The 19,620-nt window shown below is 36.8% G+C and overlaps 1 protein-coding gene across 1 annotated transcript in view; it reads right to left on the minus strand.

Annotated features, from left to right (window-relative positions):
* The window catches only part of GPHN (gephyrin), a gene marked incomplete at its 5' end in the record, with an annotated part of 118,185 nt that extends 98,789 nt beyond the window's left edge, over window positions 1–19,396 (minus strand). The window contains 5 exons of the mRNA XM_010083843.1: window positions 1,637–1,771; window positions 8,996–9,103; window positions 10,365–10,637; window positions 14,816–14,882; window positions 19,302–19,396. Of these exons, the coding sequence (XP_010082145.1) occupies window positions 1,637–1,771; window positions 8,996–9,103; window positions 10,365–10,637; window positions 14,816–14,882; window positions 19,302–19,396 (678 nt within the window). The remainder of the gene's footprint in view (window positions 1–1,636; window positions 1,772–8,995; window positions 9,104–10,364; window positions 10,638–14,815; window positions 14,883–19,301) is intronic.
* Window positions 19,397–19,620: the final 224 nt, after the last annotated feature.

Consider the following 19,620-nt stretch of genomic DNA (forward strand, 5'->3'; position numbering starts at 1 on the left):
TCTACCACCCACTTGCAAAAGACATCACAGAAAAGCTAGACTAGCTAAATGTTGCATGGCAATTCCTGTTATAACAGTGGTGTGGTCTCACACATTTGAACAAAATCTCATTTTGCAGTCATAAATGAAAAACAGGGCTTAACATGAAATACCAAAGCATGATCCAATTACGGTAAGAGCTCCTCTCAAGTGATTCCCCAAAGAAGAGTTTCAGATTTTTAATCTGTTTCGAAGTTCTTGTAGTTTCCTACTATAATCTCTGCATCTTTGAAGATAGTCTAAAGAAGTGCATTCTGCTTCACAACAGACAAGCTTTACTCCTCCTTCACATTATTATAACCTTCCTGAAAATACATAGGCTTCATCTAGAGCTATTTCTTAGGAGTGCTGTGTCTGCTTTTATGCCTGGTATGCATTGGTTTTCTTTGGATGCTTTTTTTTTTTTGCCAACAGGCATAAAACTCTGTGAGGTTTCTCTGTTTCATATTGCTCTTCTGCTCTGAGTATTCTAATGTAATAAGTTTGGAGTTTTTATTTTTAAGCCATCAGACATGACAATTTTTTAGAAAAAAAAATGGAGCCGCTTGCAGATAGAATTCACTGAACATCTTAAGAAAAGTAGACTATATAATGAAGTTCAAGTACGTTGTCCATCAGAACAAGTTTGATTCTACTACAGTGAAGGTGACTACTGCACAAAACAATCCCATAGGCTAAACCAAAACATTTCTATGGGTGGTTGCCAATAAATCTTGTTTGCTGAGAGAAAAGAGTGAGACAGCAGGAAAGAAGAACTAGCAGATGTTGGCAATCACTTTAGTAAGCAGAATACTCTTCAAGGATCATGAACTAGATGAGGAAGAATGTTATCGTTTGCCATCTGCTACAGGTCTATTAGTGTGTCAGCATCTGGTGCCACAGAAAGATCTTTGTGATGTGAACACAGAAAGTGAATTCAGACAGTTTTCTTCTGCTGAAAGGAAGCCTGCTGAAGGTAAACATTACAGGCCTTGCCACTGGTCAATTCACCTATTTAAAGTTTGATAAAAAGTGAGCATAGAGTTCACCTCAATGATTAAATAGTATAGCTTGATCAGTAAGAACTGATTAGTAATCCCACAAGGTTGGCATTAAAACTTTCTTTCTATTCAATTTAGGCTGTTTTTTGTTTCCAAATGTCAGGCAGCAAATATCTAAGTTTGAGCAAAACCAGTTGGTTTGAAAGTGCCTTAAAACAAACAATAATGAAGTGGGGCACTGCACTGCCCCAGCCCAGGCTAGAAATTTGCACATACATCTTGTCGACAAACTACTACCTGCTTAATGTTGTTAGTCAGTGGCAGGATTATCTATGTTTCTGGGGATATTAAAGACATTCAAGGTGTTAACAATTTCACATTCATGATTGATATTGCAAGAGATAACATGAAACTTCAGTACCCGTAACATGTTGGTGGACCCGCATATTAAATTTTGCAACAGCACACACGGAATAAACTATACTATCTTGAATTTATCTACTACTTAGAATGATACAACCCTTGCATGTGAACCAACCTTTTTCAGCAGAGGCAATACATTAATCTCAGAGATAATATATCTGAGCATGGAGCTTGCAAGGCATAAATGTACTTACTTTTGGTGTTGGGCAGGATGCAGTGGAGAGACGAGAGGTGGCCTGGGCACGTGGAGATTCTGAAGGAGTAGTACTGAGGGAGGCTGTATCACGTGGGAGCACCTGAACACCACGAGAGATGATGGAATCTGGAATCTTAAAAAGAAGACAGATGGAATTAATAGTAAAAAGTATACTGTATTTAAAACTTACTCAAAATTTACATCAAAAATGTAGGAATACCCCACTCAGTTTGCATACCTCCTCATATGCAGTGCTGGCAGTGGTTAATGGCATGTTCTCATAACTGCAGTAACAAATACCTAGCAAATATATAAGATCATATTCTAACTGAAGTAGCACATAACATACTATTTGTCCTGAAAAAATGATGAATTAGACACACTATAACAGGAAATAATAAGAAAGTAACATTTTTCCTATTAAGCCTCCATTTCAAACCCAACAATGACCAGTGATTTCTACCATGGCATGAAGGGAGGCAGACTTCCCATTCTCTAACTAGGGGACAATACTCTGAACAGAAAACCATTTATTAGCAATGACTGAACCCCTCTGAAGAAATGTCATGCAGTGAGATAATTTCTCATAAGAAATGTCATGCAGTGAGTAAATACTCTTCATTTGGTGTACTGAAGACTTTATTTCAGACACAAAAATTCTTGATATAAGGTTTGTGCTGCAAAAGCTACAGGCCTCTCTGGAGGGAGTACAGGCAAAAGCACTAGAAACCACCATCCAAAGTCAACACTTGGTTTAAAATGCATTCTGAAGGGAAAAATAAAAATTCAATCTTTTTTTTTATGCATAATGTATTAGAAGCGCGTTGTCCTCCCCTGATGAATACAACTGGCAAACTGATAATAACAGATGAGGAGAAAGCTGAGGGACTCAATGACTTTTTTGCCTCAGTCTTCACTTGCAGCCTCTCTTCCCACACCTCTCGAGTGCATGGACCACAAGACAGGGACTGGGGGAGCAACGTCCCTCCTCCTGTAAGTGAAGATCAGGTTTGTGATCACCTGAGGAACTTGAACATACAGAAGTCTATGGGACCTGACAAGATGCATCCCAGAGTCCTGAATGAATTGACTGATGTAGCTGCCAAGACACCCTCCGTGACACTTGAAAAGTCATGGCAGTCAGCTGAAGTCCCCAGTGACTTGCACCCATTTTTAAAAAGGGTAGAATGGAGGACCCTGGGAACTACTGACCTGTCAGTCTCACCTCTGCGCCTGGGAAGATCATGAAACAGATCCTCTTCAAAGCTATGCTAAGGCACATGGAGGATAGGGAGGTAAATCTAGACAGCCAACATGGCTTCACCAAGGGCAAGACTTGCCTTACCAACCTAGTGGCCTTCTATGATGGAGTGACTCCATCAGTGGACAAGTGAAGAGATACAGATGTCATCTATCTGGACTTCTGTAAGGCCTTGACATGGTCCCCCACAACATCCTTCTCTCTAAACTGGAGTCCACGGCTGGATTGTTTGATGGATGAGGTATTGGCTGGATGGTCACATCCAGAGAGTAGTGGTCAACAGGTCAATGTCCAGATGGAGACCAGTGACAAGCAGTGTCCCTTAGGGGTCCGTATTGGGACTAGTACTGTTTAATATCTTCACCAATGACAAAGACAGTGAGATCAAGTGCACCCTCAGCAAGTTAGCAGATGACACCAAGCTGACTGGTGTGGCTGACACACCTGAGGGATGGGATACCATTCAGAGGGACCTGGTCAAGCTTGAAAATTGTCCCCATGTGAACTTCAGGCTTGACAAAGCCAAGTGCAAGGTCCTGCACTGGGTTGAGGCAATCCCTGGTATCAATACAGACTGGGTGATGGAGGGATTGAGAGCAGCCTTGTGGAGAAGGACAGGGGGTACTGGTGGATGAAAAGCTGGACATGAACTGGAAATGTGCACTTGCAGCCCAGAAAGCCAACTGTATCCTGGGCTACATCAAAAGAAGCGTGACCAGCGGGTAGAGGGAGGTGATTTTCCCCCTTTACTCTGCTCTCATGAGACCCCCACCTGGACTACTGCATCCAGCTCTGGAGTCTTCAGCACAGGAAAGCCATGGACCTGTTGGAGTGGGTCCAGAGGAGGCCACAAAAATGATCAGAGGGATGGAATACCTCTCCTATGAAGAAAGGCTGAGAGAGTTGGGGTTGTTCAGCCTGAAAAAGAGAAGGCTCAGGGGAGATGTTATTGCAGCCTTTCAGTACTTAAAGTGGGCTAATAAGAAAGATGGGGACAGACTTCTTAGTAGGGCCTGTTGCAATAGGACAAAGGGTAATGGTTTTAAACTAAAAGAGGGTAGATTCAGACTACATATAAGGAAGAAATTTTTTACGATGAGAGTGGTGAAACACTGGCACAGGTTGCCCAGAGAGGTTCTAGAAGCCCCATCCCTGGAAACATGCAAGGTCAGGTTAGACAGGGCTCTGAGCAACCCGATCTAGTTGAAGATGTTCCTGCTCATTGTGTCGCGGGGGTGCACTAGATGACCTTTAAAGGTTCCTTCCAACCCAAACTATTCTATGATTCTATTCTATTATTTTATTTCTAAGCTGGAATTCAAGGGACAGATCCTTTAGCTGGTATTATTAAGCCACTTAAACAAATGGAATTACACCAGCTTACAACAGTGAGAAAGTGAATAAGGGAATCTTATTTTCAGTTATAAAAGTGAAACTCTCATTATTTTTTATCTCCTGTCTGTTCTGCTCAGTTTTATCACCAGTTCCAAGGAAAAGAGGTTGAAGAATGCATTTAAGAATAAAGGTTTTCTTAGCTTTAATATACCAAGTCTTAGAAAGCCTGTTGCTTCTTACTACTGCAGTATTTGGGCCCAGTCATGTAGATATCACGCCAGCTAGTTTAACATAATGACTATCTTTTTATTTTTTGTGTAAAATGGTAAGACATACAAATGATAAATATCTCAGATAGGAGAACTGATCTCTAACATCAGTTCTACAACACAAAATCCAGCAGATATTCTGCTATAACATGCTCTCTACAAAGGCTTATTCTGATTTTAATTACTTTAACCTTTTCCTTTTTGTGCTGCCTACAGGCAGCACTTCCACCAGATCAGATTGCTTTTACCTCCTTCACAACAGACAAGAAAATGTAGAAATTGACATCTTCGAAGGAATATATATACACACACTTCAAGATCTTTCTCCTCATTAAGAATTTCTTAGCTCAGCCTGATGTTCAAGTTCCAAGAAAACCACCAAAATAACCCCCATGTTTGGGGGAAATAGCAGTAGCAGAGAATAAAAGGAAGCAAGAAATGAAGACTCAGTCACAAGTGAAACCACTGAATGTTTCCAGCCAGGAGATTTTTTTTTTTTTTTAATGGAGATACTGTACCCAGTCTGCACCTAGGCATTTTGAGCATTCTTGCCTGGTAAGGCTTTAGGGCAAATAGAAGCCACTGGAAAGTACCTTCCAGGCCAAGAACAAGCCTGAATCCTATCTTTTAAAATCTGTTGTATCCTTAGGACCAGTGTCAGAATATTAAGACAGCTTTGTTGCTTTTCTCTGTACAGTTAAAATGCCCAATATTAAGACTCAAGTCATTAAATACTGCTTTTTTTTAATGCCATTTTTTCCCCCTCAATTTCCTTGGTTCCCATCTATAAATAATTACTATGTCTAACTGAGCAACCTTGACTTAGAGATACTGGGTTATACTTAGGGGATTTTATTTCACCAGAAATCCTCCTCCACAGATTAGAGTTTCTCAAGTTTATAACCTATTTGTAAGTTGTATGGAAACAGATCTTGTTCTCAGTGAATCACCAATGGCCCGCTTTCTGCTCTACTGCTGTGTTTCTAGACGAATGATACTTTTTGCCAGCCAATTTTTGTCAGCATTTATAAAACCCAGCTTTCCTCAGAGGATATTTCAAGGCTAAGTAACTTGTGCTGCAATTTCCACTATAAATTTTGAAGTAGAGTTTCTCTTCACTATGGACGATCATGCTGGGTCTATCTCCCTCTCCAGAAACAGTGCCTTGCTGGCCTCTACTTGGAGTATTCTGATTTGCAAATGGCATCTTAGAAAGGTACTATAAATAGAGGTAAACAGGGACAATGATATTCTGCCAACAGTTTGTAGTCAGAAGCACCATTTCGCTTTTCTCTGTTTCTCCTTAAATCCCATCTTAAATATGTCAAACACAAAAAAAGGTTGACATCCCTAAGTTTTGCACTAGCATAGCTACCATACTACCTACAACTTTTAATGCTTCCTTTTAATCTCCATGACTAAGGACAATGCAGCAAAAAAATTACCTTTTGAAAAAGGCATAAAATAAAAAACACACAATAAAAGAAAAAAAGTTTTTACTCTTCAAATAAGACACCTTTTCTTTACCCTCCTCTGACAAAAAGCTGCACATATCTTGATATGATTGTGCATGGGTCCATTATCTCTTTTACATACTCCAAGATTCCACAATACAAATACACTATTGCTTTTGCGAATGATACCATGATCCAGTTCTCCCTGGGTTTACTCTGGTTATTGTAGAGTAACCAGATCATAGAATCATAAAGGTTGGAGAAGACCTTAAGGATCATCAAGTCCAACCATCAGCCCAACACCACCTAACTCACTAAATCATGTCCCTAAGCACCACATCTACATTACATATTGTCTCATCCTCTTCAGACAACTGCGTGGTGGTTTTGTGGTTTGTGGTTTGGTTTTTTCCTAACCACCATATCCATCAACCATATTACTTCTAGAATTTTACCCAATATCACCTTTTTCAGAACAAAAAAAACTCTCTAACAAAGTGACTGATAATTCCAGTCTCCATTGAATTGCATGTGAAGTACTAATTTTTGCCTGTGAAAAAATTTAAATTTCAGTACAATTTCAGCCAGGACATTCATCAGAAAAGGAAGCTGAAGATAAAGGGAAAAGATTATTACAGGCATTTAACTTCAATGAGAATTATTCCCTAATCACTACCTTTACAGAAAATACAATTGACATAAAACAATCCATATATAAACCTATCTAGAACTGTAAGTTCCAGTTCGCCAGGTTTCAGACACAAAATCTTACAGAGAGAAATAAGTTAGTTCACAGTTACAAATTTTTCTCTCAAGAGATTTATTTCTCTAATAAGACAGTCGAGTGTGTTGTACAGCTAAAACCAGCATTAATATTCTCTTTAAACCACTTCAACATGCTGATTTCAGAGAAGGTACTAATAGGTATATGGCATAAACATAAAAATACAAAAAAATACGATGGATATATACTGTTCATTAAGTGAAAGAGACAATAGAATATGACTAGCATTTCTATGCACGTTATGTGATATGGGGAATCTCTCATTTTTCTCACCTACATTTAGTAAGCTTTTTTCCTTTTAAAATTAAATTTAGGCAATCTAAGTCTCTAATCAAGGCAATTTCTTGTTAACCCAGTTAAAGAAGTTGATAAACCCATGAGAAATTTCTGTGTTCCCTGAAGCCTGAAAATTTGCAGTGGGGAAGGGAAGGAATGTTATTGTGTTTTGGACATTTATTTTTTTTGGTAAACTTTCACGAAGTCACTCTCTGAATATTTATGATGTCTCCCACTGAATTTTTTCAACTCATTTACCAGTTTCAAACAAATTTAATAGAGGATAGAGGTCTCAAAACTCTAAATGGGGTACAATAAAACTAAGTTCAGTGAAAATAGTTTCTATTTGCTCTAGCTGGAGTGGAAAACCTCTTGTAACACAGTGACAAAAGAAGAAATGGATGAGAAATTAATGAAGTGCCAGAGAAAGATATTCACCATATCCATTAGTCATTACTTCTACATTTTTTTTTCTGATCTTTTCCAGAAGTACTTTTATATTGGTTTAAATATTTTTTTTTTTCAGATTAGAGAACTAAGTGTTGACAAGAAGAAGAAAAAGGAAAAGATATGACCTCTTTATTCTCTTTTGCCCAGGACTGGAACAAAGATTGACAGTGCTGGTGAGGTACTAAGAAAACAAGCTGTAGATGTTAATTACTATGATTGTTACACAAGAGAAAAAAATATCTTAAAAACACAGAGAAAGGACAGCTTAAAAAACCCAACAACCTTCTGAAAATCTATCCACTTCTGGCTCTGAGTTTGAAGATCTGATTCGGATTATAATACTTCAAACTATAGCTCAAGATTAAGATGCCTGGATGACAGCTTAACATTGTGCTTCAGAGAGGCTGAATTCACTGTTTTACCGATACTGAAGAATACGGTGCCAATTATAGTTTAGTAACCTCAACCCAAAAAAATTAACAAACGTCTGTGTATGTACACTTAGATCACGTATGTGAACTTTAAAGCCTTCACATCTTGTAAGTGACTTTTCAAGAGACACAGTCATTATGTTTTAACTACAGAGGTGTTACACTATTTGATTGATGGCTTAAATTACTATTTGCCTGAGGGAACAAAAAAGTGCAGCCTCTGGTCATCAAATCTAGTGACATATTTTCCCAAGAACTTACACCTTGTTTGCTGGCTCACATGGATTGAATGGGTCAGACAGCACAACTCTCTCTAGACCAACTGCCTTCCTTAGGTTTCTCTAGCCTACAGTTATGAATACAGTAAATTATGTTTCATTCCTGATGACACTGTAGCCATTACTCTATCTTGATTCAAGCCTAGACCAAACCTTTAGGAGATGGAAAATAAAGTACAGTATCTTGTTAGAGCCTGAGTTATAATAAACTAAGTCCTTTCTACCATTAATTGAAAGAACTGCCTACTATTCACTAAAATCCAGTAATTTATAATAAGTCCACTGTATCCTGACTTTTCAAATATTTTCTTGTATTTCTGAGAAATTCTACTTCTAAACAGAGTACAAAAACAAGGGAGAAACTGCAAGAGATGAAAGCAAATTATGAACACCCAGTGCAAATGCTGTATCATGTTGACAAACAAACTATTGAGAGAAAAAAGCAAAGCAAGGTAGATGAAGGGGAAAAAGTGACCAAAATTTCATAGCTCTACAATAATTTTAGGAGATTATTTTAATTATATTAATTTATTGAGTATATTAGATGATAAAGCCAATGACTAATCAGAAATACAGGCTTTACAGCAATTATTATCTCAGCAGCCAAATGATTCAAACTGACAACGCACATGAACTCACCTTGTTTAGCCCTGTATCTTAAACAGAATATTTTCTGTAGCATGTTCTCTAAAAGATAGCACTGATGTGTCTTTGTTAGAAGAACATAAATAACACTGTCTGTTCACAAAGTAGACTAGGAGGCAGGCAGTGTATTTTTAGCTACTGTTAGTGCAAAAGCCTCTTGGAAGTGTCTCTTACCAGTTCTCCTGCACTGCCTGCTGCGTGATGACAATAACTGATGACACCAGGGATGGGCTGTTCGCCTTTTGCCATGATAACAGCTGAACTGGTGTAGGATGGATGCTTCTAATGCACAACACATAACAGCTATGAATACGGTGACAGGAAAACATGAAACTATACAAGCAAATGATTGAAAGGGAATGAGGTGAAAACAAGTGTGATACTGAAATGCCAAGCTCATATGAACACAGCCAGTTTAGATCTCAGGTATTTTCTGCCTTTAAAAATTGCACATATTATTTATCTTTGCCTGTATCAAAATAAATGAACCAATTTAAAACTTGCATTAATAAAAACTGAAACTTGCAAGTGATAATTACCTTAATTCATCCCTGTAAAATATATGTAATCAGGATTTTCTGTACATGAGGAGATGATCTCCAGCTGCAGCTGTCTTAGAAATGTCAGGATGTCTCAGACCTGAATTCACATTTCTGGAGTTAGAATGTTGCTGCTTTGGTTTAGAAATTGTTTAATACAATTTTGAGTTACTTAGACTTTCAATTGCCACAATAAGAATGAAAAGCATAATTTGTGGAGTAAATATAGAACAAAGCAGTTTGGAAAAAACCTTTCCAAACACAAAGGAATACATTGTTTTTCCAGTTGAAAACTGAAGGCACAAAACTGAGCTAAATATTTATATATTGCTTCAAATGATATGACATTTCTTTGGAAAATATTTAAAATTTGAACCGAAATGATTTCCAAGCGTTATCTAATTTTTTCCTTTTGTAGCCTCAAATTTATTATTTTCATTTGAGTAATGTTGATCTATTATTACTGGTTAAAGCAAGGCTAAAAAGACAATAGGATGATATTTAGTTTTGCAGCAGAATTTCACATCTCTTACGTAGACATGCACAGTAGTCTGGATAGCTTATTACTTAACCTGCTACCTATCTATCATTCTTTTTATCAATGTTTTTAGAAACCAACATTTTTTTTTTCAAAATAGATATTATGGCTTAGAAAATTTTGTAGTGATTCCTTAATATGCCACCTACTGGACTTTGCATGTTGAGGCATGTGAGTACTTTGAATTAAAAAAACCCACTAAAAATAGTCTGTCATATCAGAATGGTATCATAAAAATGCAAGTTATTGTCAAGATAATAAACATATCTCCCACTGAAATTTGAGATCACCTACCAAAACAGGATTCATATATTTTTACGAAGCTATAATTCTACAAAAAGTACCTAAAATACATCTGTTTGACCACACAGACACCAATGCATAGTCTTAACATGTAAATGAATATTAGTGGAAAGCACCTGAGATAGAAACTAGAGTCGCTCTTAGGGAAACAAGCCAGACTCACCTTAGCTGCAATGGCTGCTGCTGTTATATGTGAAGAAGAACTGTCCTCTGTTGAGGCAACTCCACTATCCTTCTTCTCTTCCTCCTCTTCCTCACACTGTACTCCTTTGTCTTCTGTCTGCTTGTGAGGGCTGGTGGTTGGAGGAGGAGAAAGAGGAGGTGGTGGTGAAGGTAGATCTTCAAGCTCATCGTGTACCTCCTTTACTTTTACAATGGCATCCCGCAAAAGATCAATGGCATGAGGTAGGGCTGGCAGTATAAACTGAAAGCATTCCTATGCACGATAAGAAGAAAAATGACTATGAAAAGTTACCTGCACAAGTAAATAGGGATTGTTCAGATTTACTCTTAAAAGATACTCGGGATTTAGGTGTATCTTTTCACCTGATCATAAATAAAACCTTAAATGCCCTATGCAATTGCTCATAGACGGTAAAAAAAACAAACTCAGAAGCAGAACTGGGGACTATACTATATATTTTTGCCTTTTTTCATGCAAATATAGTAAGTTGTACAACAGGGCTACTGTAATTAAGCTAATATTGGATTAAAACTTCAGAAAACAAGAGTTAAATTTTCATGAATATATAATACAGAAACTAGTTCACAGCAGTTGGCAGAACGCTACAAAAATGCAGAATAAAAACATTAACTCTATCCCTGAAGGGATATTAGCTTCAAATCATTCCTATTATGTTCCTTCACAATTAGAGAAAAACTCATAAGGGCTTCCATAATTATACTTTTATATAATTATATTATTTTTTATTCATGCACTTATCCTATATACTGGAAGAATGACAAACTACACTGATGTCATTTAATTTTACGTAACTCAGAAAAAATTGTTCATAAATAATCTATTTTTCAAACCTCTCCTTGCTCTATGATCTTAAAAACAATTAGAAGGTTCATTTTACATCGCCGGAGAAAGAAAAAATACAGATGTTGTGTAAGTTTTGTTCCATAATGGGCATACACATATATGGCTACCTCTCCTGCTAAAATATGCTAGCATTTAATCATAACAAAGAGGACCCTCTGGACGTCATGCAGTGCAGGCTCCTGCTCAGATCAGGGTCAATATGAAATTCAGACAGGTTGCTTAGGGCTTTGTTCAGTACAGTCTCGAAAAAAAATCCAGGAACAGGTACTCTACAACCCTTCTTGACAATCCATTCTGATGCTTAATTACCCTCAAAGTGGTTTGTTTTTTTTCCCCCTCTTTTTTTTTTATCCATCTGGAAGCTACTTTCTTCAATTTATGACTATTGTCTCTCATCCTCCTCCCAAGCATCTCAGTGAAGAGTTTTCTTCATGGCATTTGAGCAGACTGCATATAAACATTAAATTATTGGAAAATGATGGCAGGGTCACAAGAATGAATTGCCATGGCAGTGCAGTCAGGGAACATATACGTTGACAGTGAAAGCTGACATTATTCCTTTTGTTGCACTTAATTTTTGGTTTTGTTTCAAGCATCAGGAAGATTTTAAAAAATGTATTCCAACATTTTAAGAGTATCCAGAAACTAAATAATGATAAACATTTTGTAAATAGATATTGTAACAAATAATTTCAATAAATATAAAGGACTATGTAAACAAAGAGCAAACTCTTCATCAGAAATTACTTGAGTTTATATGAGCCACTTTGTTAGTCAAAAACATGACTCACAAACACTGTATTTCCTCAAAGCTTCTAAATAAGAACCCACCCTTCAGTTTTTCATTTAAGAGTAATGAAAAGTCAGACTACTTCATAGATTTTTAAATTCTTTAAACATTCAGTTTGGCACTCTGAAGAACCGGAGTAAACTGGATGAGCATAAGATGCTGTATACAATGAATATAAAATAAAATATATTTGCAAACATAATAAAGAATTATAACTTGCAATGTAACTGCAAACCTCAGAGTTATTGTGCCTCCACAGTATTATTTTTAAAATGGTTTAAAATACAGAAGCATACATCCATCAGTACTTCAGTAAAAAAGCAGACCCCAAGTGGTAAACAAGGACAACCACCTGTGAACTGACCAATAAACATGAAAAAGTACATTAATGATTAACTCATTAGAGAAGCATGTTCCTCACTCCTACCACTGAAATAAAGCCTTGTTAGCTTGACTGTTGATGAATAAGTTCTCAGTAAGTACTTTAAAAGCTCATGCTATTTTTAAAACTCATTTTTTTAGGCAATTGTTAGTACAATCATGAAAATTGCCATAGATCCAACGATTTCAATGAGCATCTAGTAATTTCTCCCTTTACCCTCTTTCATAACAGGAAATACCTTTTGCAAGGTGAAAAGAAAAGAAAAGAAAAGAGACCAGAACAACACAAAACCAGAGCATTCTACAGATCTTGATTCAGGAGCACATGCTGCAAATGTTCTCTGGAGAAAGCACATTTGGCATGCATTATGTCCACTTTTGAGACAGAGGATTTACACTGCTGCCATTTTCTATTAATATTTTAATATTTTATTAATGAAGTACATATACTACTGCAATTTCATAACTTAATATAAGCTTCTTACATGATTGTATTAATACGATAGAAAATAAATTAGCAAGTCATAAAGAGAGACATGAGAGAAATTCCTGGTAACAACCCACCCTATTTGGTTCTTGAGATCCAGCCTGTTAGGGAACAATTTTCTGTACTATTTGTCTTAATCTTTGCTGAAATCTGATACTTTAAAGATGTTTCACATTACAATAAATTGTGACAAAACAGAATATCATCATGACAGGAACAAATAAATAATGTTTATTAAAAGCTTGCTTATATAATGAAATCATATGACTTTTTTTTCTTTTCCAGCAGAATTACCTTTTTTATTACTTACTTTATAATAAAACTATTTTAAAAATAGTTATTAACCTTTTTTTCATTTCTTTTCCTCATCCTCTTTCTACAATTTACTTACCTTTGTAGTCTGAGTGCCTCAGGGCAGAAAATGACATTTTTTTCTGTACCTAGCATGTTAGGAGTGCTACTGAACACAACAAAAACCATTAGAGATTGTAAGCTATTTCATCTCTTTCATAATTCTACAAAAGAAGATTAGACTTCTGGAAAAATCTTCTTACTGGTGCATCAGTTCTCTAAGACACAGGGCCCACTGCTATGTTAAATACATATACATATGACTTTGCAGTCACAACTGGAAGACTTTCAAGTAAGCAGACTCCTGCCTCACCATCCTCCAACGCTTGTTGCACGTTTTGAAGGCTTTTAATTTTTTTTTTTTCTTCAATTACAGGGTCTTATTAGATTTCCTAAAAAGGCTTTAAGGAATGGCAGAATCATAGAAGGGCTCACTCAGTCTATGAGCTGACACACATAGGCAATGTATCTGAAAATCTGTGATGGCTGCTCAAGATAATAGTATTCAAAACATCTTCAACTTCCAGGTGACAGCCCACATAAACATTCTTTATCTATCTTCAGACATAAGTCTTTCAATGTCTTTCAGTGACTTCAAGGCTGTGCTGCCAAACACACTAGTACTGTCTCCTCTGTGACTGGATATTACTGGTTCAGAAGACATGGTAAACTACCGGGTACACATTTGTTAGAGGCCAGAGGTAAAGACATTTTTTAACAAGGCCACTGACAAAGTCTGAGCCCTAGAGAAATACTTTCTCACGATTGACGGGGGATCTACCTTAGCAGTTTTGCATCAGGTTGTACAGCCCACTATTCAACTTGGCAGTATTTGTGTGGAGAAGGCCATTGTTCTGGATTTATCAGCCAACTACATAGGAAGAAGGAGCACTGGAAAGATCTAGCCTTATAACACGCACACACAGAAAATTCCTCCTGATGTCGAATTGTGTTTCTCTCAGCTCTACAGTCAGAAAGTAAACATGGCTAAAAACATAATGCCTAACTTCCCTGTCCAAACTGAGCAAAATGCAGGAAGAAAATAAACTGTATAAAGGGTGTAAAAGTCTGATATCCTTATCCAAAAGACTTAAAAAATCCTCAAACTCCTACAAATTATGTTCCCTTTTTTCCTCTCTTGCCGACCAAAACTGAATCTTCATGCCCCAGCAAGTTCTACTCTACATTAGGCCTTCCTCTTACTTCTGTGTAAAAAATAACTCTTTCTTGGAAGCTGTAGAGAACACAGGGATCAGATACAGGCTGACTAGAGAACAAGGAGGAGGTGTAAAAGACCATGAGACTCTTGATCAGCACTGCCTGCTACATTGAGTGCTCTCTTGCACTACATGTAATGCTGCCCCGGTCACACAGTACCTTCAGTCAGATCGGAATTGTATCATTCCTGACTGAGAGTGGTGGTGTGTTCAGTTATATGAATAAGTATTTCAATTCACTTTTGTAAAATTTGTTGTAGTGGGTACTTTCTACCATTCAGAACAATGGGAGGCACTCATCATGGGTTGTCAGTAGCAGATCAGTAAGAACACTTCTTACCTGTGATCCTTTCTTGCTACCTGGCAGATTAATTATGAGAGTTTTCCCTCTGATTCCACAAACAGGTCTGAAAAGAAAGAAATCCAGAGTGAAATTCTTGCATGCAACTTTCTCCACTGTAGAAAAGAGCGCATTTAAGATAAAACTTAATTTCCAACATCTAAAAGTATTTGCTGTGTTCCCACAAAACAGCTTAGCAGAAGCCTGTGACAGAGTCTAACATTTAATTGATAATATAAACACTGTCTAGATTTCCATCTTTTTTAGCTCTGTGCAGCTCCCTTAATTTTATTGTTTACTGGCATCCACTACATTCTTTGATATGATCCCTATTTGCTCATACACATGGTTCCTCCGTAATGTAATTGGTGGTGTCAAACACTGTTTACCTTGCCAGGTAAAAATACTAAGTCATGGTGGTTGCATTAATTAAAATATATCTTCTTTTTAAAAAAAATGCAACATAAGAAAAAGCACAGAGGGAAGTAATTCTCAAGTGAAACCTGAACTTATGCAATTCATATCTATTTATCCCTAAGTCTTTCCTTCCCCCTCAAAAAAAGACAAAACCAACTATAGAAGATGGAAGATTTTCTTTTATTTTTTGTCTTTAGGGAACTCCTTTGGTCTTGATGCAGGGCTGAACTTAGACACCCAAGTGCTAAATGCTTTCTGTTGTTTACAGTTTGCCTCTCCCTCCTTTTAGCTAAATATTTTTCAAGAAAAAAAACTGAAATTACTGGATTTTGTCTTGAGGTTATAAAGAGGGCCTCCTGCTTTTCTCCACTGTTTATGAAATCAGTGGTGGAAAAAACCCAGGGCTGGGATATAGGGATAAGAAAAAAGTAAAAGGGCGAAACAAAGACACAGAGGCTACAGTTGAAAGAAATCGTATAACAATCTCTTTATCAAACAAACCATGAGCCATAAGTGAAGACAGAATAGAAAATAATTTATTGATGGGCATTACCAAAAATTCTGAGCCAAAGGACATGGTTTGTGAGGTAGCCAACTTCCCTGGATTTCTTCTTATAGAAATAATTCTCAGTGATTAATGTCATTTATTGGAAGCATGGCATTTTCTAGCAGGGTAGCAAGTATTCTAGTGATAGCTGTCATAATGCTCACAATTAATTAGCACAGAGATCCATTTTTGTGCCACAAAACGAACTTCTGATATCAGTCATGCCAGCCCGAAGAGGCCTTATTTTCAACTGGCAGCCTGAATATTGCCTGACTCCTAAGCCTCTGTTTTCCCATATACACTTCTTACATGCTACATACCCTCAGTTGAGAAAAAGTTCTGGGTAGATGAGGAATGCTCTACTGCAATACAAAGAGGAAGAGCCTGAAAAGAAATGTGCTCATTTACTCTTGTTGCAGAGTACAAACTCAATCCAGCAAATTCCATGCGTGGGATACAGTTTACGACAGATTCACAATAAGGGAAAAAGGAATTATCCTCAGAGGAATAAAAATGAGGTAGAATTGTGTTTGGCAGATAGCCCCTTTAATAATCTCCTTCTTGGATCTTTTAATATGCTTTAAATAGTTTCTAACATTATAAGTTAAATGACCAGTACAACCAACCTATAATAAAAAAGGACTAAACCAGCAGCCACTCTCCTGAAAGCTACAGGTTCTGGCTGCCAATAATCACATCTAGGGGCTCAAGACAGAAATGGAGCTGCCAAAAATTTCTCAACTGAGCATGCAAAAGTGAGTAAAAGTACCTACGAACTGCATGGCTTGCAAAAAGTATTGTGTGCCCTCACAACAAAAAAGCACACAAAATGTGCATACATTATGGGTAATTTGAAAGATAATTTATGGTATTCCTCCAAATGTAGGCAGTTGAGGGAGATGCTGTGGATCTCATGTTATCCTCAGCTTTGTGATGCAGTGGACAGAAATTTTAAGAAAAAACAATGTCATCTGAGAAAGAAGAATACAAATAGAAGCAAGGGAGTGGAAGGAAAAACAGGATGTGTGAGAAAGAAAAAAAATGGATGTGGGAGAAAAGAAACACAGGTTTGGTACAGAAGTAGGAATGGAGAACATGATCTCCTTGGGGAAAAAAAACATTATCTCTCTGGGAAGAAATTATGCTGGTAAAAGCAGAATAGTCAGGCAAGGAGACAGAAAGTGCTTTAAAAAGCCTCAAAAAAGACTGGCACAGCATTGCTAGTTGACAGGAAAGGAACTGGGCAAAGGGAAGAGAGAATTCTGGGACAAGGACAGTTTTGGAAGGTCACAGAGAAGAAAAGGAAACACTTTCAGGAAACATGTAAAAAGGCCTATGACGCTCCAAGATACTCCCTGCTGGACCTTGGGACTGAATCTGAACTATGAGTCTCACTGCCCCTCATTTGCCCATAAGTATCTGTGAATCCAGCCTACAAAATAACTCACCACTTCCTAATGCTGGCCCATAGTCAGGAAGACAGCCTACAATTTACAACAATTTTTGAAAGTTCATATGATAAAATTCAACATGATTGACCTAACATTTCCAAACCTGCAGGTGATTTATAGAAGTGTTAGCTTAACACTACATGATGGAACTTCTGCTTTTTTTTTTTGAAAAAAAAAAAAAAAAAATTACATGCAAAATTATCCGTCAGAACTTCCTTTCAAAGTGAAGTCAATGAGAGGTAAGCTTAGGACAAGTGACATTCAACGTTAAATAGGATCTACATTTCTCAAACTGTGTACCTAAAATTAGGGTATGTTTTCGACCTTGCTTAATACGTGCCTTTAGTTCTCACTGTAAAGGGGGATTGCAACACTACCTCAATTTGCAGAATTTTCTGTGAAAATACATTAACAAGCATCTTAGAATAACAAAAGACATAAGAAAAATCCCAGAGGAAGCGAGTCTGCTCTCAGAGAAGATTCTGAATAAAGAGCACCAAAACCAATACAGGTTTACACATAGGACAATGAAAACAAAGAAAAGTAAATTTCCTTCCTCCAACTTAAGCATTTGCAGAGGAATTCTACAAAAAAAAAAAAATGTAATCACAAAACACACATGCATTAATGCTGAACTGAGATTGCATAAGAAACCATAATGCTGTAATTTTATAATTTTTGTGTACGTGACTTTATGATCCGAATAGTGTTATAAAAATAATGGACTTTTTCATGCTGATTACTTTTAGGCTTGAAGTAAAGTTTTTCACTGGGAAATTTTTTAGGGCCTAATATGATTGCATGCAGTATCTTTCAATGTTATCTCCCATCATTGTCATCAATTGCTACTGAAAGCAGCTGCAGTTTAAGGGACATTTTCTTGCTTTATGTACAGAAGAATCAGGTTGCAATCCAGCATTTTGGTTCCACTACCATCACAGCATCCTTTCAGCCATCCTGATCACACCACATCGTCAATCAAACTTGATTATTTAAATGGCTATTCTTTCCTTGATCAGAAACAGAGCAGCTAAATTAACCTTTCCTCTCCTTGTGGTAGTATTCTGTTATCCTTTTGCTTCAGATAAACACAAATGATAATATAAAAAATCATATCAGATTAAAAAAAAATGAAAATTTTTGCTAATTTGGACAGACTCTGAATGTTTTAACTTGGTAATGTTGCCCTTTCAGATATGTGATACATGATATGAAAAGTTTTTAAATACCTCATTGGATTACTAAACCTCTCATCTAGATGTCCTTTAAAAATGCAAGCATCTGAATACAAAGTTGCAGATTTGAAAGTTCCTTCTTTATTTCTTAAAGAATTATTTTCTTGCTACACCCTCAGTATACAACGAGAAATCAAAAACTTGTAACAGCCATTGTTTCTGAGTTACCTTCAAATACTGTGCAAGCACAAACTAATTTATAAAAGGTACTGATATTACTGAGTCTATCATAGGTAAAATGAGGTAAATTGAAGGAATTAAATAAAAATCAACTCAAGAAAGAAATACAGGATAACAAGAGATGTCACTTCTAAAAAAGAAACACCAACAGGCAGAGAAACAGTTACAAAGTATTTAGTAGGAAATACCAAAGTCTAGAAGTTGATGTATTATATCTGAAAGCATGGGATAAAATACTGTTTAACTTACTCAGAGAGTTTTTGCCAATACTAGAATAAAAGCAATATCAAAACAATATATTTCTATTTATCAAAGTTTTTTTTGCTAAACAAAGCATTTTAGTACTTGATGAACAACCTATAGAAGAATTCTTCACTCACCACCAAAATGTCAGAGCTCTAAGATGAAAAGCATGCATTGATATTACAAATAACCTGGCCCAGAAAATACAAGAGAATATAGTGTCTAATGGAGACAACAAGGAATTAAATGAGAGAATGAAATTACCATTCTTGGAATTTGGCCACTTCTCTGAAGTTAAGACTTACAGTCTTGACAACAATGACAATCTTCAGTTATTTGTATATAGGCATTTCAGGACAATGTGCATTTCGAAGGAAACAGTTCACCTCATATTTTGAAGGAAATAGTCTTACCTAGAGAGCATGCCCAGAGGAGTAACATTAAGTGATCCCATCAGCATTGCCAGGGCCATCCCTGGGGCTTCTCGCTCTATTACTTCTTTAGTGGCCTGCAATCAAAGATTAAATAGCAAAGTGAGTGAAGAAGTACAAGGACAAGAAAAATACGAAAACAGCTAAAATTTGGGTAAGAGTATCTCCTTTTTTCGTTTCTGCCAAGAGACATCCTTGCTAAATTCTCAACACTGAAATATGTTAAAGAATTTTTCTCTTGGTTGTGTAAAACAGGGAAAGACAAGGGGTTGGGAAGAAGCACTGTTAGCTGTACCGTAAA

Source organism: Pterocles gutturalis, unplaced genomic scaffold (genome assembly GCF_000699245.1).
Source record: "Pterocles gutturalis isolate BGI_N339 unplaced genomic scaffold, ASM69924v1 scaffold10900, whole genome shotgun sequence".
Classification (NCBI taxonomy): Eukaryota; Metazoa; Chordata; class Aves; order Pterocliformes; family Pteroclidae; genus Pterocles; species Pterocles gutturalis.